The 25,868-nt window shown below is 48.2% G+C and overlaps 1 protein-coding gene across 1 annotated transcript in view; it reads right to left on the reverse strand.

Moving 5' to 3' along the window:
* Sh3rf3 (SH3 domain containing ring finger 3) overlaps window positions 1-25,868 on the reverse strand; it is a 330,906-nt gene that overhangs the window by 11,320 nt on the left and 293,718 nt on the right. The window contains 1 exon segment of the mRNA XM_052162973.1: window positions 237-571. Within this exon segment, the coding sequence (XP_052018933.1) occupies window positions 237-571 (335 nt within the window).

The raw sequence follows: 25,868 nt of genomic DNA on the forward strand, positions 1-25,868 counted from the left end.
TGAGCCAGGAGTGCCCTGAGCTTGTCACAGTGTGTCTGGAGCTTTCTCAGGAATCACAAGCCCAAATTCAGGAAGCAGGCAGACTGGGAATTAGAAATATGCCCGGGCCTGGGTAAAGAGGGCCATCTGATAAACTTGATCCCTGGGAAAGCCTGTTTTTCCCCAGTCCCTAAGAAGGTTCCAGAACTCGGGTTATCTGTAAAGAGAGGACACAGACAGTGCCCTCACCTCCTTACCTCTCTCTGGGCAGCGGCTTAGGCTCAGGGCGAATGGAAGCGATGGACAGAGGTGCTTGCCGAGATGGGGACAAAGAGAAATTCAGATCCAGGGAGCCGGCTTTCCTGTGCAGCGGCTCCAACCCAATGGCGCCCTGCATCTCACTCTCTATGGGGCAGGAACCTGCCCTGCCGTGGATGGTCAACGGGGACACTTCAGGGCCCATGGCGCCCTGCAGTGAGGTATCCATGGCCGCCTGGGGGTCGTGGGTAGGAGACACGGATGGCGGGGAGCGTGACTTCTTCTTGGTCGAGGCCCCAGCCAGCAGTTTCCGTAGGCCACTCTTCTTCTCCTTCTGCAGAAACACACAGTTAAACTGACATGAGTGTCAGCCGGACCAGCCTGCAGGTAAAGACTAGCAAAGGAAGCCGGCAAGGGCGAGCCTCGCTGGAGGGAGGGAGGGCAGCTCCCAGGAAGGCTTGCGGGCTAGGGATCCTCCAGAACAGGGCTGGGGCAGGGTGACTGCTTTGTTCCGCAGGGCAGCTGTTCCTACTGGGGCATCCCATGAACCTGGGCCATGCTGTGGCCTGACTCTTCTGAGAGGAAGAAAACTGTAGGACTCATAGCCCAGCTGAGAGGGCAGTTACTCTCCTCAGGGCACAGCCCTGAGTTAAATATTCCTGGGAGACTGTGGGCTGGGCAGGAGCACTTGTCCCTAGCAATGTCCATAGTTTTACTTAAATATGTTAATTTAATCTAATGTGTATATGTCTAATATATATGTATAAACATATGTAGTATGTTCATAGTGTGTGTATATACAGTGTATATAGTATCTATATATAGTGTGTGTATATAGATATAGCGTATATAATATCTATATATAGAGTGTAGATACAGTGTATATAATATCTATATAGAACGTATATATAAAGTATATATAGTATATATATAGTGTGTGTATATAGATATAGTGTAGATAGTATGTATATATGTAGTGTACATATATATAGCACATGTATATATAATGTGTATATATAGTGTATATATAATGTTTGTATATAGCATGAATAATGTGTGTATATACATGGTTTATATACATATATAAAAATATATATTAGGTATATAATGTGTGTGTATCATGTGTGATTTTAAGCCTCAAGATGTGCAGCATCTCTGGTCCATCTGGCCAGAAACTGAGGTGTGATTGTTTGAAGGTTTCTGGCTCTGCTGATGTGCAGCATTGGGGGTGCTTTGTTATCAGGGTGGCTACCTGGACAGTGAGTGATCTCCCCCCTTCAGCAGCCAGAAGGCCACTGTTAGACACAACCCTGTGGCCATGGTTCTGGCTGGACTCCACCCCCACAGCCAGGTTCCCCCACCCCACAGTTACCTGGCTGTTGCCCGGTAACCCACCCACTATAAAAGGGGGTACCAGGCTCCTCCTAACTCTTGCTTTTTCTCTCTTGCCCTTACGTTCTCGTTTTTGTCTCCCTCCCCCATTCCCTCTCTCTTCCCATTCTTCTCCCCTTTTTCCGTGTGGTCATGACCAGCTCTCATCCCTCTATCTTTTCTTTGTCTCTTTACTTCTCTCTTTTTCTTTTCCTAAAACTGGCCTCAGTGTCTCCAGCTGCCAGACCTGACCAAAGACTCTCCTGCCCAGCAAGGCTTCCTCTACAGGTACACGGGGCCCATGCCAGAACGGCCCCGCCTTCTGAGCAAGGACCTCCCCGCTGGCTGGGCAGCCTCCCTCCGCAGATACAGAGGCACCCGTCATCCCTACATGGGTACGCAGGCCCCGCCTGCTTGTTTTCCCTACAGGCCACGAACCCACACCCAGGGCCCCTTAAACATCTCTCCTCCTCCGAGCTCTGCACTGCTTCATGGCAGTGAGAGAAGCTCCTGAGTACGTAAAGAACGCCGGAAAGAAGCTGTGTGTTCAGAGACTGACTGGGCAGGACTTCAGGACCGTGGACAGACTCCAATGCTGCAGGCCCAAAGGCGTAAGTACCTTTTCATGGCTGTGTAAGCATGCAGAACAGCCATCCCTTGCCCACCTCTGTGTCAGAACTAACATCCTGTGACTAAAGGATACAAACTCTTGGAATCTATTAACTTGGCTGAGTACTATTGTTCACAAACCCTAAGGTTAAGAATGTCCTCAAATGGAACACTCCTCCACTGCTGGTGGGGTTGCAAATTGGTACAACCACTCTGGAAAGCAGTCTGGCGGTTCCTCCGAAAACTGGGCACCTCACTTCCAGAAGATCCTGCTATACCACTCCTGGGCATATACCCAGAAGACTCCCCACCATGTAATAAGGATACATGCTCTACTATGTTCATAGCAGCCCTATTTATAATTGCCAGATGTTGGAAAGAACCCAGGTATCCCTCAGCAGAAGCGTGGATGCAAAAAATGTGGTATATCTACACAATGGAGTACTATTCAGCCATTAGAAACAATGAATTCATGAAATTCTTAGGCAAATGGATGGAGCTGGAGAACATCATACTAAGTGAGGTAACCCAGTCTCAAAAGGTGAATCATGGTATGCACTCACTAATAAGTGGATATTAACCTAGAAAACTGGAATACCCAAAACATAATCCACACATCAAATGAGGTACAAGAAGAACGGAGGAGTGGCCCCTGGTTCTGGAAAGACTCAGTGAAACAGTATTTGGCAAAACCAGAACAGGGAAATGGGAAGGGGTGGGTGGGAGGACAGGGGGAGAGAAGGGGGCTTGCGGGACTTTTGGGGAGTGGGGGGCTAGAAAAGGGGAAATCATTTGAAATGTAAATAAAAAATATATCGAATAATAAAAAAAAGAATGTCCTTGAATAGTATCTTAGGCCTGTAGAAAAGCTTGTCCCATATGCTACAGCCACCTCTCTCCCATATATTCACTAATTTAGTTTAAACTTACCTCGATTTATGACTTTCCCTCTCTGTAAGCTGATAAACTGCTTCCACATTGGAATATGGACTTTAGGATAACCAGCTCAGGGAGTTCCAGGCCATGTAGATAGGGTATAATGTCAAATATTAATTGGCTGAAGGTTGCCTTTGTGTGATGTCCCTGTCCTCTTTAAAAACAAAACAAAACAAAACAAAACAAAACGAAACAGCTCTCAACTTAAAGGGAACACAAGATGGTTCTGGAGCCATTTTGATTGACCATGTCTGGGAACACAGATTCAGGTTATCCTAAAGCCCATGTTCCAGTGTGGAAGCAGCTTCATGTAGTTTTATAATCTTACAGAGAGGGAAATTCGTAAATCAAGGTAAGTTTAAACTGTATTAGTGAATATATGAGAGAGAGGTGGCTATAGGATATAGGGCAAGCTCTTCTAAAGGCCTAATGGAGCCCAGTACAGTGCCTGGGACAGAGCACACATGTATTCAGTACTTGTACACATAATGAACTGAGCTCAGCATTAGAGTTCTTAGAATACCTGAATAGAGAACACATTTGGGGTGTTCACAAGGACTCTGGGTTGTGAGACCCATGGTATCATGTGCAGTGAACTTGAGGAAGACAAGTCCCTGCTACTCCACCCCCGCCCCAAACCACTAAGATAATTAGTGATTGGACAAGGACAGGGTGGCCAAAAGTGTGAGTAGCTTTCCAATCTAAGTTCTTCAGGATTTAATGTGACTCATGATTTTCTGAATTTAACTTGGACAAATACTGGTATCTTGAATGCAGAGATTTTCTCCAAAATGTTTGCCTTCTGGCATGGGATTCTGCCAGCGCCTGCAGCTTCTAGTAATCCCTTGGCTGTGGCATCCTCGGAATAGCAGCCTGTGCAGCTGATAGAATATGGTGGCAGATGTTCCAAACACTTCTCTGGGAGCTGTCACATAGGACACTGACAAGAACCAGGAGTCACTTTGCTATATGTGGCAAGGACAGATTCATGACTCAGTATTGGAAACATCACACGGGAGATACCAGAGTTCACAGGAACAGCCTGGACTAAGGCTTCTGTTTTGAAAGGGTGGCCTGTAGGTGTTTCTCCCGGACAGCGAGTAAATGAGAGAATGAATACGCCTGGAAAGACGGAGCTTCCATATTTCCGTCACAGTCATTCTTGAGTCTTGGGGTCCACTTGATCCCTTCTAATTTACATCGCCTATCTCAGTGTGCCCAAGAGCCAGTGAGAGGGGACCAAACAGTCCGGCTAGGATGCAGGGCTGGAGGGTAATGGACTGGGCTAGCCTGGGGTCTATCTGGAGGTGTGATCAGAAGATGCCACCCTCAGGATGAGCATATGAAAAAGTGCTTCCTCTGGAGCAGTGTTCTCAACCTGCACGTCATGACTCCGTGAGTGTCAAATGACCCTTTCACAGGGGTTGCCTGAGATCATTGGAAAACAGATTTACATTACCGTTCACAACAGTAGCAAAATTATACTTACGAAGTAACAAAAACAGTTTTAAGGTTGGGGGTCAGCATAATGTGAGGAACTGTATCAAAGGGTCACAGCACTAGGAAAGTTAAGAACCTTTGACCTAGTCTTGGGAGGGAGATGACAGCTCCCAAGAGAACACTGGGCACATCTGTTCACACTGCACACACACACACACACACACACACCCTCTTAATCTAGTTGCTGCCTGGGCTGGAGAGATGCTCAGCATGTCTGAGTTCAATTCCAGCAGCCACAACAAGACTTGTCACCATCTATAACCCCAGATGTAGGGGATTTGAAACTCTCTTCTGGCCTCTAAGAGCACGGGCATGTATGTAGTACACACATACATGCAGATAAAACCCTCCCACACATAAACTAACAAACTATAAAAGAATCATCTGGAACTACAATATTAAAAAGGGTAGGGGCTATGGATATAATGTAGGGCTAAAGCACTTGGGTAAATGCAGAAGCCCCCAGGTTCCATCCCAAGCACTTTGGAAACAGATTTTTTGACATTTATTGGTAGTGCACTATAAGACATACAAATGGTAAGATATTCTTTTGGATTATGATTAAGATTGAAGCCTTTATAAAGCCTTTCTTTTGTGGTGGAAGAAAAGATATATACCTATATAAAATGCAGCCAGGGGACAAAGACATTTGTAGCTTATATAAAGACTCATTGCTAAAGGGCCAATCAGAAACCACAGAAGATTGTTACATGGGATAGAATGGATGTTTGAATACTAGTATTAGACTTCTCAGGAACACTATATATTTCACCAAAATTCATCCATTTGGCTCCTTTATCTTTTCTTTTTGGGAAGACATCTTGCTATGTAGCCTAAGTTATCCCAGAACCTACCCTCCTCCTGCCACATCCTTCCTAATAGCTGGAAGTACAGGCCTCCCTCCACCACCATATGTGGCATGTAAATATATAAACATACATACATACATACATGTGTGCACATATATGTAGTCATTCTCTTGGTGCAGTGGCAACATGTTAGTCTCATAAACATATATACACATGTGTGCGTTGTATGTTTACGGATGCACATATACTGTTTGGTTCTGCTGGAGATGGAACTCTACTTGTATACACTAGGCAAACATGTTAACTACTGCGCTAAATCTCCAAGTGAGTTCCTTTACCCACACTAACAGAGGAGGCCGGACACCGTCTCCCTCAAATGGATCTGCCCTATAAATTTTTTTGTAGTAGTGTTTTAGCTTGGATTGTCTGGGTACATACCAAACACTGGTGGATACATGTAGCAGCAGGCAGACAGCTACAGACAACCCTTCTGCATGGCCTACAGTTTGAGGAGTTGTCTGGACACTTCCTCTCCCCTGTTCTAAACTTACTCTGCATTCTGTCTGCTGAGTCAGCCAGACTGATGAGGTATTCCACAGGCTTAGGATGGTGGCTGGCACAGAGTCAGTCAGGGACTCTCCTCTGCCACACAGGCAGGCAGCAAGGCCCAGCTAGCCCAGGAGCTCCTCAGTTTGCAGTCACGCGATTGGCACAAGCTCCTGACCGTAGAGTCTCTGCTAATGGCGGTGATAGCATGCCGCTGATACCTCATCAGCCTTGAGCAGAGACGACTGAGCGCATCGCTTCATCCTGCCAGGTGCATCCACTGGCCTCACATGAAATATATACTCACATCATGGTTTGACCCGGGTGACCCGCAGATTAACGAGGAAGCCTGGAAATAACCCCCCTGTCCCTGCCAAGGCTGCTGCTGTTAGGGTGGAAGTAGGCTGGGCCAGTACCTCAAGTTTTGTTATGTGTTCTGAGCATGTGCTGCTTTTTCACTTAAAGGGGAAGCACGACAAGGGGGAGGAGCTTGCAACCTGCTACTGTGAACACAACAGTAATAGGTATGAACCAGAGAACTAAAGAGCGCTAGCCTATAGAGCGGGAGTCGTCCCCTGTGAGGGACTGCTAGAGGAAGGACGGGGAGCTGGGCTGGTGCAGAGAGAATGAAAGGGTGGGCTTGTGGGTAATGTGGTCCAGGCTCAGAACGTGTGCATAGAGCAGATTTAAAAACCAAATGCATGGGCTGGAGAGATGGCTCAGTGGTTAAGAGCACTGGCTATTCCTCCAGAGGGCCTGGGTTCAATTCCCAGCACCCACATGGCAGTTCACAACTGTAACTCCTGTTCCAGGAGATCTGACATCCAGCATCCTCACCTAGACATACATGCAGGACAAGACCAGATGCTTGCAGTTGGGTGGTTCCTGGCAAGAGGCTCGGGGTCACACCTGGCCTCAAAGGCTGACCAAGATGCTCCAGTGGAGGTGAAGTTGTGGAGATGGAAGGAAAGCAGAGTATGAAGGACTGAATGAGGCTGTTGTAACAATTCTGTGGAGCTAAGCTACAGAGTTGGTCATCCAGGATGGCTTATGGCTTAGAGCCGTGGCCCTCAGCCTCCTAAATCCCACGACCCTTTAATACAGTTCCTCATGTTGTGCTGAACCCCAATCATAAACTGCTACTTCACAACTGTAATGCTGTTACTATTACGAATTGCAATGTATTTTTGGAGATAGATGGTTGTCAAAGGGGTCTGGACCCACAGGTTGAGAACCACTGGCTTGGCAGAAAGCTGATATGGAGACAGCTGGTTGAGGGCTTAGAACTAGAAGCTTCACCACTAGGTGGCTGACAGGAAACCTTGCTCTCTGCCCGGGTGTTTGGGAGGAGTCTCTGACTGACTTTATTCTAAGTCTGCTGACTAACTCAACAGCTTGACTGACTCAGCAGACAGAATATGAAAGAAGCAAATCGCGCTTAGACAGGGGCTGAGGGACCTTTCAGAGTTATCTCGATCTGTAGGCCCTTAGGAAGGACAGGTGGCAGAAGCTGGCAGGAGGGTCTGGGGTGGAGAAGGGAGAATATCTTATTCCGACTAGCTGTGGGATCAGCCATCAGAAAACCTGGGCAGATGCTAACGCACAGGGAGCTGAGACCAGGAATAAAGATGGAGGCCAGAAGAAACCTTGAGACAAGACCCAAGGGCAACTGGGGCATGGTGGTGCACACCTTTAGGCCCAATACTCAGGAGACAGAGAAGCAGGAGGATCTCTGAGTTCAAGACCAGCCTGTTCTACAGAGTGAGTTCTAGGACACCCAAGGCAACACAGAAAAACCATGTCTCAAAAAACTAAATAAAAAATTTGAAAAAAAAAAGATACAAGGGCAAATGGAGCCACGGTGTCCTTATCTTTTTCTGAGTTTGTCTCCAAGGCACAGAGCTCTGCTTGGCATCGGTGTGATGATTATTGTATGTCTGGAAACCTTCCCGGCAGAGACGGGGTCGGGGAAAGGGAAATTAAAAGCTATGCCCCGCTAAAATGTTAATGGAGAAAGAGAACCCAGTTCTGGCTCTGCATGAAAACACAGTGGCTAGAAGAGCAGACAAGGTTTATAATGGCATAAATATGCAATGCTCTTTCCTAGAGGGCAGGGAAATAGAGTATCTATAATGGATAAAGAGACAGAAGTTAACAAGCTAATTAAAAGAGACAGAAAGGTTGGGGCGTGAGCTACTGGGTATTTTAAACATTAAAACACATTCAGAAATATTCCCCAGGCAAAAGACAGAAGACAAAAAGATATGAGCTCATATAAACGATGAGAAATGAGGACCACAGAGAGCAGGCACAATGTAACTGGATTCACCAGCTTTTCTAGGATGGAAACCTGGCTTGCACTACTTTTCTTGCTGGGCTCAGTAGCTAGCTTGTTGTCTGCTGTGGTGTTGGGCACCTTAGGAAGTGATAAGGACAGATGACAGGCAGGTACTGGTCCTTCAGAGAAGAACGCTATTAGCGACAGCCCAGCAGTAAGAATGCTTGGCGTTCCAGCAGAGGACACAGTGTGGTTCCAATTGCTCACATGGAGGCTCACCACTCCCAGCAACAATACTACAAAAATATGATGCCCGTTTGGCCTTCTCTTCACTGCACACTGGTGGTGTACTTCTGTGCATACAGGCAAGACACACCATAAAATAAAAATAAACCTAAAAACAACCCCCCCCCACACACACATTGTGATTGTGATCTGAGCAGTTAGCTGGACTTAGAACCAGAACCTAGCGTAAACTGAATATTGCCTTCTCTTTAACCTGCGTCTAGCAGGGGGTCTGGAAGATCAGCCAAGTCTAACAAGGCATGAAGGACCCCTGGAAGAGCTCCCCCTGAGGGGCCTCAGGAAGATACAAGATGGTGCTGCTGTGGCCTGTGAGAAGCACAGGGCACTGTGGCGGCTTGGGATGGGGCCGGATGTCTATGTCATTTACAGTTGGCTGCATCAAACTGGTTTCGTACCCACTCTTACCCTTGTCAAGGCCTGGGTAGCTGCTGCCTGTCTGCCTAGCCAGCCATTTTATGCTGCTGTTACTGTTACAAGGAAACTTTCTCCTGTGCTGTGACTAGGAAACTTTCTCCATTTGGAATGGAATGGAGCCATTTGGAATAAGACTTCCATTTTGAGTAGGGGTTGACTAAAGTTTTAAGTTCCCAAGACCTCCCTGGAAACTGACATCCTACTTGGCAGAATCATGTACGTGGGTAACTGACATCCTTCTTAGCACGTTAAGGCGTGTTAGGCAGGGCAAGTCTCCTGCCACAGTTGAATATCCCAGCCAGTGGGAGCAGGATAAGTGTACAACAAGGACATGTTCCTAAGGAAGTCCCCTATCCCTACACTCTGATTGGTGGAATAACTTGGCACAGATGTTTGTGGATTTCATGCTTAAAAGCTTTGTAGGATTCTGGCTCGAGGTCACAGTCTGGTCTGAGGCCCTGATCGATCAGTCCTAGGGTGAGTGCTCAAGAAACTATTCTGTCTGACTGAGATTGGTGTCTGTGTGGTTGGTGACATGACTCCTAGACCAAACAATCCTGATTCCCTTGTGTGTAAGATGGATATGTAAGTATCTAAACAGAAAAATGATACTGGCAATATTTGAGTGCTTCCTATGAGCCAGGTCCTGTTAAGTGTTGGCCACACGTTAGCTCTCCATGAATTTTGTTTTGTCGTCTTTTTTTGGTGTGTGTGTGTGTGTGTGTGTGTGTGTGTGAGAGAGAGAGAGAGAGAGAGAGAGACAGACAGACAGAGACAGAGAGACAGAGACAGAGACAGAGAGACATAGACAGAGAGAGACAGAGAGGGGGGGAGAGAAAGAGACAGAGACAGAGACAGAGACAGAGACAGAGACAGAGAGACCTGTATGTATGTGGGTTCATAGACCACTGTGTTCTGTGGAAGTCTGAGGTTGACATGAGATATCTCTGCGGGTCTTCACCCTAGACACTGAGACAAGGTCTCTCACTGACCCTGGCGCTCAGTGATGAGCCACACTGCCTTGTCTGTGTGGCCACCCGGATCTTCTCCTCTACCTCTTAGCACTGGGGTTCCAGGGTCACGATACTATGCCGTTTATTTCTTCTTTTTTCTTTTTTTTAATGTAGGTGCAGCGTATCCTGAGAACGTGGCTTCTCACGGTTGTTTAGTGAGCTCTTGGCCCATTGAGTCATTTGCCTATAGCTCATGTTAGAAGCCTGAGAGGAGGAAATGAGGGTTTGACACAGCAGAGAGTAGGCAGAGTAAATCTTAACTATGGCTCTAGCGACTCTTCATGAGACCTAAGTAAGTCAGCTGTATATAAAGAAAAGAGCTTATCAAGCTCACAGCTTCAGAGGCTGTGGAGCAGGTGGCCTATCAATGCTCTCTCTGGAGAGGGCCTCACACGATCATCATCGCGGGCACACATGTGAGGGGGGAGAGAGCATGGGAAGACTGGAATCCACGTTACTCTTTTCTATTAACTTGTTGTGGGAGTTAGTCAGGGTCCCTCAAAAACACACCAGTCCCCTGTGAGGACGACACTCTCAATGATCTAACCAGCAGCTTAAAGGGCCCTCCTTCTTGGTATCTTAACAGTGAGGGCCATGCTTTAGTCACGGGCCTTTAACAGTCACAGGTATTCAGTAAGTGACAGGCCTCCCACTGGGGTCCAGTTTGCAGTGGACGGGCCATGAGCTGGACAGAATGACTCCTGGGTCATGACTCCAGACTCCTGACAGGTTTTCAATGCCTGTGAAGCAGCAGCTTACCTGCTCAGACACAAACCGGATGGTGCCACACACATCTCTCGGCCTGAGACTCCTCGGATGGAGCAGGCCTCTCCACACTGTTGAGAGGAACCTTTGTGACACGAAGTCAGCCAATGGGAAGCCAGCTCCCGCCCACTCTCAGTACAGGAGCTTGCCTGGTGCATGCTAGAGCATTATGAGAAACCCAATTGTAGGAAATGCAGTGCACTGAGTGTATTTAATTTTCACAGTGTTAGTATCGTTTTGTTATCTTGTTTTAAGTAACTATGACCAGAACACCTAATAGAGACAAATCAGGAGAAGGACAGATTTTGGTTCCCTGGTTTAAAATGTTAAGTGCATCATTATTTGGGCAGAGCATCATGGCAGTAGGGGCCATGACTGGAGCCTGGCCTTTGTTTCTTGGTGGACAGATGAATACAGAAGGGACAAGCGTGACATATAGTCTTAGCATGCCCCAGTGACCTACTTCCCCACAAGGCACCTGGAACTTGAGTCCATGAGAGAGATGCAGCCCTCAGGTCATTGGCCCTGTGGCTGGGGGGTCTCCAGGCCACTGACATAGTCACCTTCCCACCAGGGTGCTGCTACTTTCCTGTTTTCTGGCTGAGCTAGAGCTGCTTGTCATGATCTTTCTGATCATCCCCTTGGTTCCTTTGGCAAACCAGGTTGGGTATGTTTCTTGGGCCCTCTGCTCTCTGCCCTGTTACTGACATCCTTTCTCGTGAAGCTGGGACCCAGGCTCAGCACCTTGCCTCAAGCTCTTCCTTCTATGATAGGATTGATTATCCCTATCCCAGTGTCTCACATGATATCTCTACGATCAGCTAGGTCAGTGATTCTCAACCTGTGGGTTACGACCCATTTGGGGGTCAAATGACCCTTTCACAAGGGTTGCAGATCAGATATGCTGCATATCAGACATTGACGTCTCAATTCACAGCAGCAAAAGTACAGTTATGAAGCAGCAACAACAATAATTTCATGGTTGGGGGATCACCACAACACAAGGAACTGTATCAAAGGGTCTCATTGGTAGGAAGGCTGAGAACCACTGTGATTACTCATTCTTAATATAGAAGCCACACAGATGAAACCATTGAAATATGCTCCACTACGTCTCCTACTTACTCCCAGATAGAGAGAGCCAGAGGTGAGGACATCCTTGGTCCCAGGTGACTGGCCAGAGAGCCCAGGGACAGACGAGAGAGGGGCTAGGATGGAAAGCAGAGGCTCATAGCCCAGAAAGATCTCTATGTCCTTATACAGGCACAAACTTTCCTATCCTCTCTCTAATCCTTAAAAGAGAACAGTAGTCTAAAACCCTCAGGCTGTGGGTCTCAGCGGAGACACTGATAGATGACCCCTCCCCGCCCCAGCATGACCATTCAGCTGCTCCGGGTAGCATAGAAGTGGTCACACAAAATATTGCCTCCCCTTTTTTGGACACAGGGTTTCTCTGTGTAGCCCCGGCTGTCCTGGAACTCACTCTGTAGACCAGGCTGGCCTTGAACTCACAGAGATCCACCTGCTTCTGCCTCCCAAGTGCTGGGGATTTATAGGCATGTGTCACTGTTCAGCCATATTTGGCCCTTACCTTAAGCTAGGTTCTGAAAGTCAAAGGCACTAACCATCCCTCTAATGAACTCTGAAGGGTGCCTGACTCACCCCAAGCCTCTCACAGTGGGTGTGAAGAGACGCTGTGAGGGGCCACCAGACTTTGAACGAACCGGAAGTTCTAGACATCACAGCCCTGATGCTGGTTGTGTAACGTTTATGTCATGCCTGTTAGGACTTGACCCAGAAGAGAAAAGTACTCCCCTATCCTCCACAAAGACACAGTGTCCACCCTTAATGGTCATGCCACCTTCTGCCCTACCAAAAAGAAAGGGTGGGCCACGCAGGCCAGTGACATTTTTCCCTGTTATTTCTTCTCAGGCCTATAGGACATCTTGGTTGGATTTTGCTAGTTACTACCTCCTGGGGCCTTGGTTCCACCAACTGTAAAAGGATGTTGATAAGTCTCATGCTCTGGGAGGGTACTGTGGGGCTCAAGTGAACCCCTCCGTGGGCAGATGGCACAGCTGGGAGAGGCCACACTTCACCTGTGTGTATATCATCCACAGTAGGTTTCCTTTACAGAGGCTTGGCACTGCAACAGTGTGCACATAAGGCTCCCTCCTCTGCAGGAAACATAGTGTGGGTGGTACTTAATCATTGCTTCCACACTTGGCTTTTACTATGCTCGATAGGAAACGCTGACTTCTTCTGAGCCAGAGGGGAAGAGCCAGGAGAGAGTCTTTCCCTCAGATCTGCAGCAGAGGCCGAGGCACTGCTTCCAGAGCCTGCAGTGGGTCTTCTCCACTGCAACCACAGGGCTGCCAGGGACTTGAATGGGAAGGTCCTTGGGGTCTCTGGCCAGGTTCTTATCAGTGTTTGTGTTGGTGCCAGGGCTCTGGGCAAGCACAGCAGAGTTGGGAGTAGGGTCTCAAGGTGCTTCAACCTCCTACCCCCCAAACATTCAGTTTATTTGACAAGTAAGGAATCATGGTGTGGGGCTCTCCTGAGTGGACAGTAGTGATTGAAGACAAATTGCTCAGACCAGGGGAAGCTGAAAGCAAGACTCCCCAGCAGGACGGGTGTGGCAGATTTCATGTTTATACTTCATTTTAAGAAAGCATTGAAGGCCAACTGGTCAACTCACAAGACAACAAGAGGACAAGTCCTCAGCCCTAAGTGGGAGGTATATATGACACCTTTCCTGTGAGACTCAGGATCTTTAAGGAATAAGGTGTGGAGCCAGAGCTGGTGGATAGCATCAGAGAGACAGTGTCTACTGAACACAGCAAGGCTGCTATATATTTGAATTCACAGCAATTGTGACAGTATGCAAAAGACCTGCAAAAGCTGCAACCAAAAAAAAAAAATCTCCAGAGGGGAGGTGATGTGGGGGGTGGGAGTGGGCACAAAATACTGCCAGTAACTGCAGGGACAGGATCAATTTCCTAATGACTGCTAATTGGGTGAACACACATCAGGGGACACACATCAGGGAAGGCCTGTCCCTAAGACTAGCTGGACAACATGAACTCAGGCAAGGAAAAGAAAAGAAAAGAATCTCGATGTCTGCTGGGAAGAGATGGAGGCTGAGTGAATATATTCAAAATATGTTATATGAAATTAATAAAAAAATTTGTTTAAAAAAATTGAACCAAAGAGAACTGTAGCTATCAGAACAAACTGTGGAGGAGCCTGTGACATTACAGAGCTAAGAGGACACCTGAGAGAATGTGGCATCCTGTTTTCTAAATATGGCCCAGTCCTGCCTCCCAGCCCACTCATATCCTCACAAAGGGGCTGTGGTGCTCCCTCCCCCAACCTAGTGTGCCTCTGGGGGGAGAGCACAGTGGACACACAGCCACACAACAGCCATGTGACAGCACCACAACATCCACACACTTGCTCAAGGAACTTAGATGTCATGATACAGGCTGGTGTTCTGTCATGGTACAACTGGGGTTCCAGCCAGCAGGAGGGATGAGTTACCAGACACTGGAGGCCCACGGAGGCCTGGCGAAGTGACTGAGCTTTGGAGCAAATGATTGGCGCTGACTTCACTACGTCCTACGAGATTTCCCAGGGCCAGGGTAGACCTCTGTGGAGACCTTTCATCCCCGGCCTCGTCTCTTTCACACACACTGCATTTCTGATCAGCGAACGGACACAGAACGGTAACACACAAACAAGTACATCCTAACAGATTTCCTTGGAAATATTTCTACAGAAATACTGTAAACATGTATAATTGAAGGCATATAGTCATCCAAATAAGAGATGAGGATTCTGCGAGGAAAGATGCCAAGATCCGCATTCAGTGTAGTTTTACTGGAAGCAAACTTAAGTTCCGGATACCTAATACAATCAAATGGCAGTTCACGCAGACCAACAAGACAAAGTTTACCACTGATGGTGCTGTCAAAAGATTGATCTTGATTTTAAGGCATAGCTGGGAATGGAGGTACAAGGATTTTAGTGGGGGATTATTGTTTGAAAACAAGGCACAGGGCATGGTGGCACGCGCCTGTAGTCCCAGCACTTGGGAGGCAGGGGCAGGCAGATTTCTGAGTTTGAGGCCAGCTTGGTCTACAGAGTAAGTTCCAGGACAGCTAGGACTATACAGAGAAACCCTGTCTCAAAACAAACAAACAAACAAAGAAAACAAGGCCCTACTACGTAGCTCTGAGTATCCTGCAGACCAGGCTGACCTTGAACTCACCGAGATCTGCCTGCCTCTACCTCCCACATCCTGGGATTAAAGGTGTGCGCCATGAAGCCTGGCACATGAAGCCTGGCACAGTAGGATTTTTCTTGCTAGGACACACATTTCAGATAGCCTTTGGTTCCAATTCCAAGTCACGTGGGAGAGCTTGAGGGAGAGAGAGGGAAGAGGGGAGAGAGAAGGGGGGCAGAGCGGGGTAAAGAGAGAGAGGGGAGGACAGGAAAGAGGGGGAAATGAGGAGTATCCCTAGGGAAGTGAGCACACATCTTACCAGGTGATCAGACCACAGACAACACTGCTTCTGGTAAAGCAGTGTTCAGCCTTCAGCCGGGGCTCAGCTCCCACCCAAGGGTGGATGGACCCCTTTGTGGTCCTCCCCTCCTCGTGGTGGGTGGCACATTCCACAGACCCCTCTAGTTTCCCCACAGTGCTCAGTCACCAGAGCTTTTCAGTCACCTGCTGGAGGCTCGTGGAGAGATTAAAAGGCCCTTCAGTAGCTAGTAGACCCTTCCCTCCGAATCTCTGATGCAAGCCTAGCTTCAAAGGTATCTCATGTTGGACTCCACTTAGGGATTTTCTGAAGAGTCTGATGTTATTTCCGCCTAAGCACTACCTAGTTTCACAACTTGGGTTGCCCAAGTAGTTCACACCTGAGTTACCCAATACCTCACCACAGGGGTCACCTAGAACCCAGAGTCTCCCCCTTAGAATAAGCCACAATTGCCAAAGTCTTCCATATATGTTAAACTATCGGTCCTCACCTCAGCCTGTAAGACACTGTGCCAGCACCCCTCGTGAACCCAGAGAACCTCTTTGGGGTGTAAATGGCCCAGCTTCTGGTGGGTAAAGCAGACTTCCCAATTCAGATGATTTGAGTTGAAGAGAAAAAACAAAACAAACAAACAAACAAAAAAAAACAAAAACAAAAAAAACCAAAAACCTTGCAGGGCTTTTTACCAGCCTTCATTGTATTAATATTTTATTTCCAAAATTTTGATTTTTGTAAGAACTCTTACTATGAGTTCTGCCCTCCTAGGAATTTTCTTTTCTCCTTGCTAGAGACAGAGGCCAGCTCCTTTTGCCTACTTAGCTACATTCTCAACAGCTCCTCACAGTCCTGCCTGTGCCGTGCAGGGACTGCACACGCGCAGGGTGCATGTGATGCGGCAGATCTCAAGGACCACATGTAAGTGAGCATAAAGTTTCATTTAGACAAGATGAATTCACTACAAAATGCTCAATTTTACTTCCCCCCCCCCCCCCCCCCCCCCGACTCGTAAACAAAAAGACAGGACTGGGCAGAATAAAGAGCCGCCTACGACAGTCCCTACTAACATCACCCAGGACGAGCCACCCTGGTCCCACACTGTTCAGCCCACGTGACCTTCCCTCAAGGGGACATCCAGCAATGTCTGGATGAATTTTCACAGTGGAGGAAAACTCCAACAATAATATTCTGCAGGCAAAGCACCCACACATATAAAATAAAAATAAGTAAACCTAAAAAAAAATTCTCTTTGAATTCATTCTTTGAAAATTTTATAGTTGTATACAATGTATCTTGAGCATATCTTTCATGTCTTCTTCAACTTTCCCAAGGGCGCTTCCCCATCATGCTGTCCTCCTCCTCCCAACTTAGCTTCCTCTTATCAATTAATTAATTCTAACCCAATGGTTCCAATTAATGCTTCACACACACACACACACACACACACACACACACACACACACGATATGGCAGGTTGTCAGGTGTGCCAAGCCCACATATCTTTGTAAACAGATGGAAATCCATTCCAACCAGAAAGGCAGCAGTAGGCGGACTTAGTATGTGTTGGGGGAAAGCGCTGACTCAGTGCGTGGGCTTGGCATTCCCGAGAGCACTGACACACTGAAGCTGTTGTTTCCACTGGCACACGCCCCATCGCCAGGCACGCCAGGCACGCTTTCTGGCTCTGAAAGACGAAGCGGATTTTTTCCTTATCTCTTTGGTGTTTCTCAAGGGAGTCCAATTCCAGGGGATGCAATAGCAGTGCACACTCAAAGCAGGGCCACCAGCGTGCTGGCGAGAAAGGGCTCAGGAGTCACGGCCCTGCTGTCACCCACTGAGCCAGCGACTCGGGAGCCTTGCCAGGCACCCCCAACTACTGCCCTTCTCTGACATTTCAACTCTGAGTGATCCTTAGCGGGCAACTTAATCTGTCTTTAAGGAGCCGCCACAGCAGGGTCACATGTGGTTGTTGTTACTTCATTAAAACGATCAGGGAAGGAGAAGAAGCCGAGATATCAGGATCGGGGTGCTCGTGGGGCCACACACTTCCGGGGCTGGCTGGCTCTGTGGTGAGTCACCACCAGAGGCCAGAGGGAACATGAGACCCCTCCCAGACCAATAACACAGAGAGATCGTCGGAGACTCTAACTGCTGTTGTAGAACTGTCTCAACAAAGGAACTCGGGAGGAGGTTTAAGAAGTACTTCGTGCAGAGGAGGATATCCGAGGCTATCAGAGGAGTTACCCCAGGATTGCTCATTGCTTCCCACTGGGTCTCTGCCACTGGGCTCCCAGACACCCTGTTCATAGCACTGAACCACTGCACATCCCAGGCAACGGCCTGTCGTCCTCTGCGGTCCACGGTCAGTGATAGCCCCATCAGACTTGCTTACACAGCTCTGGGCTGGAGCTGGAGCTAGGCTCGACCTTAGAAGGTGTGACACGATGGATAAGGGATAGACAGATGACAGCAAAGGCCAGAGACACTTACGCGGGGCAGTGTCAAGCCAGATGTGGTGGCACACACCTTTAATCCCAGCACTGGGAAGGCAGAGGCAGGTGGATGCCTATGCATTTGAGTCTAGCCTGGTCTACATGATGAGTTCCAGGACAGCCAGAGAGATATAGTGAGACCCTGTCTTGACACCACCCCCTTCCCCAGACAGACAGACAGACAGTGTGTGTGTGTGTGTGTGTGTGTGTGTCTTCTGGGATACAATAAGGAAAAGGGTGGATTCTGAGAACCACAACAGAGAACTCGCCGTGATTGGTGATGATGAGCTGCTTCAGACAGGATATTGTCCCGCTATATAGAAACTGTCAACCAAATTTTGAGTAACTGTATTTATTAGATTGGTCTATGGGCATGTTAGTAAGGGGTTATTCTGATTTTCACCCATTGGAGTGGGAATGTAAATTATTTTTGTTTTTGTTTTTCCAGAAAGTCAGTTGTGTTGGATGGTGTTTTATTGAGGCAAACCCGTGAAGGAGTGTTTGGCTGAAGCAGACACAGGCGAACGGATGTTCTGTTAAAGTGAGCAGGTGGAGGACACTCGCTGTTTAGGGGGTGTATGAATAGGACTCAACGGCCTGTAAGAGGGGCGTGACTGACTTACATAGCTCACTTGCTGGTCTAGTTTCTTTGTTAATCTTCATTTTGTTGAGAGAGACATAGCTGAGAACTTTCCTTGGCATTCTTGGTGGTCCAATTCGACCGGGGCCTGGCTATTCCTGATCGGTCTTGCCACCACTGCTGCTATCCAGATGCTATCAAGCTACACTACCGATATAGCCATGAAATGTCTGGACTAGATCGAGCTGCCGCTGGTGACCTATGAACTGAACTACTGATTTTCTGACAACACAGATGGAATTTGCTCCATCTAAACAGGCCCACTCCCCCCATATCCTTTCTTTTCCACCATGTCTGGTGAGGGGGTAGACTGGAAGGGAGGTTAAAACATTTAAGAATCATCATTAAAAGCAGACTTGAAAAAATTAAAGCTACAGCGCAGCCTAGGGCAGCACCAGCCCTGGGCAGGTGGTCCTACTAAGTTAGAGAGGTGAGCCGAGACTCAGCCGGCAAGCATCCCGCCCCGACTTTCCACAGTGAAAGATTGTAACCATAAGGTGAACCAGCACTTTCCTCCTCTGTGTTGATGTCGGTGAGAAAGCCACAGGACAGTGCCTGGAATGGGTGTTAGTCAGGGCTCCAGCAGCGCATGCTCAGACTGGGTCTTTACATCGCAGCCATAGCAGCTGCTTCCCAACCCTACCTTTCATGACAAAGAAAGCAGGCCTCTCAAAGTCATCCCCTTGCCTTCTAGTGACAAGTCCTGGGTCCTTGGATGAAGAATGCCATTGGCCTGTTCACTACAGCCCTGCCACCAAGAGGGGACGGGAGAAGTCTTTTCAGTTGAAACTGTCATTCGGCACGACTGACCACAGCTATCCTATGCTTGTCACCTACCAGCTGTGACCTCTAACCTATAATCCTCCGCTGCCAACGAAGTCTATCTTGAACATCTTCACATGCAGGACACTGCACACATGCTCACAGACTCACTGTTTCTCACCCACGTCCTGGAACAGGCTCTGAGCACCCTGTGTGTCTAGGTGCCGGCCATGTACAAAGCACAGCGGAAGTTGCCCGGTGGTGAAAACGGACACCAAGCTCCACACAGAAGGTACTGAAGGACTCAGCCTTGCTTTCTCAAGTGTGTCTTCGTTGGGGAATTCAGCTTTCTGGCCTTCATGTATGTGTGAACCTTTGGTTGGTTTGTGTTAGTACCATCCCAGTCAGGCGTTTCTGCATTCACAACATTAGTGCCATTCACCTGGACAGAACCTGTGGACTTACCTTCACTCGCAGGGGAGCTCAGAAGCTGTCACTGTCATGTACCCGAGCTACCATGGTCCCTTCCCCCTGCTGGGTGGTCATTCGGGAGGGAGGGATGCTATTGCCTTTAGGCAGTCTGAGATTCATAGTTTGACGAAAGAAGACCATTCCGGGTGATACTGCGCCGCACCCTACAAAGTCTGCTCACTGTCAGCCCCACTGAGAAAGCCTCGGCAGCAGATCCTCTCACACAGAACTGTACTGAGCCATAACGGGCTGTCATGCTACTTGGTAGCAACTCCACGTTGATCAAGGTGAACTTCCTCTCCCAGACTTTGTGGAGCTGGGATTCCTGTGCTAGTCAGGATCCTGCTCCACCTAGGGTGGAGTGCTCAGAGTGAAGGTGAAGTTGATTGTTCCTCCAGGTCTACGAATTCCAGAATTAAGCAGGTGACCCACCCAGCTGCCTGAGCAGTGGAGTCAAGAACCACCAGATGACTTCCCTTCCCTGGAACTCAGCCCGGAGTCTGGGGGGAGGGGCTCGCCCAAACTCTTAAATGGTCTGACCACCATTAAAGTTGGGGCCTTGATTAGTAAACTATCATCCTGGCCTCGTTCTTTTCGCCATTACCTCCACTCCCCCATCCATCACTATGTTTCTCTTCCAGAACAGTTTGCAGTAGCTGCAGGCAGCTACAGCATACAGCACAGAACACGTCAGGAAATTGGTTCTTGTCCCCCAAACAAAGGACTAAGTAGCTGGGGAGGACTCAGCCTCAGTTGAGCATCCAGGACTCAGGGTATGCAAGCCCTGTGCTTGACACAGTTGGGGCCGGGACCTGTCTCCTGGTCAGTTCTAATCTGCCAGAAATATCCCGGGATGGTGCCCTGTCTCAGGAAGGAAGATACTGTCTGTTTCTCTGTTTCCTAGCCGACGTGTGTGTGTGTGTGTGTGTGTGTTTGTATCCCCGCTGATGCTGTCTGAATTCTTGAAGTAGTCAAAAGGCATGACATGGACCAAAAGATGCCGAGCCTCATGCTTGTCCTGACAGAGGCTTGAAGTTGACCCCTCTCTCTCTCTAGCAACATCACTGTAGATTCCTAGGTCAGATCTTATCACTGGTGTCTCTCTTCCCACATCCAGAGTGTGACATGTGTCTGCTGGCTACAAGAAACCACTGGTACCTGAGGAGGAAGTCCCCATGGCAGCCACCAGGGATTGTCACACTCACCAGGAGACTCTGCCCTGGAATCTACATATGCTGATCTGCCGGGTAGCCACCCACAGTCCGCTTCCTAGGCAAGGGAACCTTCTACTTCCTGGGCTCTTTGGGATCTAGTGGGGCCAGGCAGTTAGCTTTGGTTCACAGATAGAGGTAAGTTCTTTTGAGGAAAGGTCTCAGAACAGTGACAAAAATTTAGAGTATTCATCTTTTCTGTCATCAAAGGGACCTTTGCTACCAGGATTATAATGCATCAGGGGAAAGGAAATGTGGAGACTGTTCAAGAACTGATGTGCACTGGTGATGGAGATGCAAAGCAACTCTGTGGTCCAACAGTCAGCGGTCCAGCAGTCAGCGATGGGCTTGTGGAGGATGTGGTGATTTGAATGACAATAGCCTCCACAACATATATCTGAATGGCTGTTTCTCAGGCATTCAGGAACTGTTTAGGAAGGATTAGGAGGTGTGGCCTTGTTGGAGGAGGTGCGTCACAGGGGGTGGGTTTCAAAGGCCCACACCATTCCCAGTTAGTTATCTCTGCCTCCTGCCTGTGGATCAGATGTGATCTCTCAGCTCCAGCTCCAGCGCCATGCCTGCCTGCCTGCCTGCCTGCCTGCTGTGCCAAGCTTCTGGTCATGAAGATGTCACAGATGGCGTGGTGTCGTATCTTGGCAACAGAACTAAGACAGAGGTCAAGTGACCAATGGTACTGATTTTATACAGTGGTCTTCTTGTATCTTATATGTCCCCAGTCTCCTGTGCCTCACCAGACCTTGTGTGCATAGCTGGCATGGGATGACTTAGCAGTAAATGGAATTGCTACCTTGCTCCCTGACCCACGGGAGCAACTCTGCAGGGTGCAAGGGCTGCTTGGATCAAGTCCACTGCTGAGGACAGGAAGGACACAGGGGAGGCTTTGACACATGCTCACCCATCTGCCAGGACCTGGTTAGTAAACAGTCAAGTGGGTGGGAAACCCAGATGACAGTGGTGAGCTTACCCTGGTGACGACAAATACTGTGCCTGCTGTTAGCAGACATGCCTTCATTTTGGGGGAGATATATACTGCATCCCACAGTCCCCAATGTACACTGACTGATTTGACAAGGATTTCTTAGTAAAGACACCAAAGGCCGCCTGCCAGGCCATCGCTGTCTTATCTGGAGGACCTTACTTTTATACCTAGCTCTATCTGGTAACACAGTTTCCAGTGACCTTACTTACTCTCCCTTGTGCTGCCTATCACACCAGCCCACTACAGCAGGACCGCTAAGCTGACTGGCCTCGACATCGCATGACTCTAAACTCAGGGAAGATGTATGTGTCCAATTTGATAATTAAATCTGACTTTCAACCTCAGTAGAACTCCTGGGGTCCAGCGGCTGGTGCACTGAGAGGTTCGGATTTGCTACATCTGGCGTCTCTTACGGAACATCACTTACTAAGATTTATCTGACTATGGAGGCATCATATTTCCCCCCTGGGTATAGTATTCTAATCCATCTATCAATTGGCCTCAACCCTACTGCTTCTGAGCAAGGTGTTGAACAGGGGCAGAAATCACTGGTCCATCCTGCAGTGCTAGATGATCTGCTATGCACAGGTCAGTGGAGCTCAAAGGTCAGTGCAGATGCTATGATGATTGCAGCCTCGGGCACATCTGGCCTTTACAATTCCGGAGCGATACCCAGCATTCCTTTTAGAATAACTGTTCTCTAAGGAAGTGCATGTTGGGGTCTGTGAGAGGTGGGGTCTGTGACCCAGCAGTTAAGAGCATCTGTTCTTGCAGAGGACCGAGGTTTGGGTCCCAGCACCCACAGGCTGGCTCACAACCATTTGTAACTCCAGTTCCAAGGCTTCCGACACTGTCTGCTGAACTCTGAGGGTACCAAGCACGCAGGGCAAAACCGTACATATGAGCAAAACACGTGTATATATATAAAGTAAGTAAATTAAAAAAAAAAAAGATTGTTTTAAAAAGAACTAGGTCCTGTCTTTTTATTATCAGGCCTTGGTAGAGGCTGCCTATTTAACTATGAGACACCGAGACACCATGCAACCTCAACTGCCTGCCGTGGCGTATCCAAGGTTGGCCTGAGTAGACCCTGAGGCATGAGTAGGTTATATGGGGCAACTGAGACTTGTGGTTCCTTGGTGCCTCTCTCCATCCCGACCCCCCCCCCCCCCATCAGTGGCCCTGGGCTTGGCCTGTTCTGATAATCACATGACAAAGAAGCTTTGGGGGTTTGGGGTGGGGGATGGGGTGGGGTAAGGTGGTGGGGGCTGGTTTATGGTTCTGCATGGCATGAGGACACTGCCCTCTAGTGGACAGCCTCAGTACTGCATCCTCTCTTGACATCTAGGGAAGTAGAAGGGGAACCTGTTCAGTGGGCAGTGCCCCACCCCCACCCCACCCCCGGATACGCACTGCTTGGAGGGTATGCTTGTGGTCAGATGTATGACTGAGTAGAAGCTTACAGCTATGCTTAATAACTTAGCTAAATAATCAGGCTCTTGGAAGGAAATTTTAAAACATTATGAGAGTGGCCTATTTTAGACAAAATAAGCAAGTATTTGCTCACTAAAGAATGGCCACAGACATCAGTAATGAAGTAGATAGAATAGCCTGTTGTGTGTGGATTCTAGTCAGCCTTTCTCTAGCCACCTCTCACTGACCAATCAGCTCAAGGGCAATGGGGGCAGGGGTGGAGGTAGGTAGGCGTGGATGGACACCATGGAATTGTACTCCCCAAGGACAACGTGGCTATATTCACTGTTGACTTCAGGCAGCAGAGACTAACACAGTACCTAACAAGGTACCATCCCCTGGGGTAACTGCTCAGTGGCCAGCAGGGGCAGTGCTTTCTCATTGGAGTAGACACGTTGGATATGGGCTTATCTCTGCATAGCCAAGTGCACACCTCCAGGCCCCAGGGAGGAATTGGGGATGGGTTCACCCACCACGACTCACAGTGACTCACTAGCAACACTGACTTCTTATCCTTAGGGTGACACGTTCTGGTGGCCCAGCGATTCTACTGAGGACCAACAACCACTCCACTGAACTGCCAGTTCCGAATGCCTCGGACACCTTGAGGTCCCTGGATCTCAGGATCCTCAGATCTCTGAGTCACTGGCATAGGAAGGGATTTTAATTCCAAGGGGGGTACAGTGGAGGGTGAATTGAACCAGAACATTTTTGGAACATAAGGGACACCGTAGGCCACTTGGTAATACCAGGCTATGTAGTTCAGGTGGGGGCGTTGGGTCACAAGGTCTCAGTTGGAAATGATACTACAAACAGTAGACCCTCAGGGAAGAAGGTTTGGGTGTACCCCACCAGGCAAGGGAGGGCAACCAGCCAAGGTATTTCTTGTGTGCAAAGGAGATTTAGGTTGGGAACTATACGAATGGAGGTGACTGTGTACCACTTGCAAGATCACGTGATCAGTGACAGAGAGGAGGACGATCATTGTTGCTAACTTCCCTCCGGTTTTGTTATGAATGTCTGCATGTGCATTGAGTCACATGTCTGCATTTTTTCCTTTGTACCCTCTTGTCATATAACATGAGGTGTCAGAATTTGCCTATGTTAACTTTTACATCATAATGTTTCCGCCACAGAATGTTGAGGGCGCCTCTTCCAAAGATGGCCGCCTCTTCTGGGGAGAGTGTGTTGGTTGCTCTGAAGATCACAGCTGCACCATGCTAAGCAGAGGCTGACTTTGCTATTGTCCTTGGTTGATGACTTCAGAGCCTCCATAATTATATGCACTAAATCCTTAAAATAAAAAAGTTAGTAGTATCTTATCTGTCAGTAGATAGGTTAGTGCTATCAATCAGACTATCCGTCCATCTCTTACTGGTCTGGTGTCTCTGAGCTTGCTGAATGACAGAAACAACAAATTTTCTTTATAGTATTTGCATGAGCAAAAAAAGACATTTCCCTTTTAAATATATTGATGTCTAAAGGACTGGTTAAGTGATATTACAATGAGGGAGATGTGGTTAGAAACACAGACACTGCTGCCAATCTTACAGAGACATCCTAAAGCGATGACACTTTCATCAAGTTCACAGAAGACCTCTGATGACACTTGTCTATCAGAAAGCATGGGAGAGTCTTATGTTGTGGGATGGAAAAAAATGTTTAGCTTTCTGTTATGGATGACGGTAGTTCCAGTTTAATAGGATAAAAGATTGCTGGAATTAAGAAGAGACTCCAAGAGTCTCTTCACCATGGTCTGTATGTTCCTCAGTAATTCTGAAGCTGAGAGATATTGGGAGACTTGCCTGTGGTCAGAGGTCAGATGGACTCCTGACCCCCATCGCAGTTGGCTGGGCTCCAGGGTGCTTGCTAGCTGTACTGACCCACCCAGTCCGTGATGCCATGACCCCAGAAGGGTCGGCTCGCTCTAAAGTTCCCACAGGGGAGCATGATGGGCCTGTCCAGCAGGAGGCTGGGAGGCCAGCCCGGGAGATAGAGGGTAGGCTTACAGCTCCAGATTTCCATTGCACATGGGACTCAAGGCAAAGGCTGCCAGGCTTACTTGTCCCTGAGTGATGAATGGGATTTAAAACATTGTCTTCCCCCCTTGAGGACATCGGTACAGGGAGAAAGTTTCTGAACAGAACACCAATAGCGTATGCTCTAAGAGCAAGAATTGACAAATGGGACCTCATAAGGTTACAGAGTTTCTGTAAGGCAAAGGACACCATCAAGAGGACAGATCGGCAACCAACAAGTTGGGAAAAGATCTTCACCAATCCTACATCAGATAGAGGGCTAATATCCAATATATATAAAGAACTCAAGAAGTTAGACTCCAGAAAACCGAACAACCCTATTAAAAAATGGGGTACAGAGTTAAACAAAGAATTCTCACCTGAAGAACTTCGGATGGCGGAGAAGCATCTTAAAAAATGCTCAACTTCATTAGTCATTAGGGAAATGCAAATCAAAACAACCCTGAGATTTCATC

This window comes from Apodemus sylvaticus, chromosome 19 (assembly GCF_947179515.1).
Source record: "Apodemus sylvaticus chromosome 19, mApoSyl1.1, whole genome shotgun sequence".
NCBI lineage: Eukaryota > Metazoa > Chordata > Mammalia > Rodentia > Muridae > Apodemus > Apodemus sylvaticus.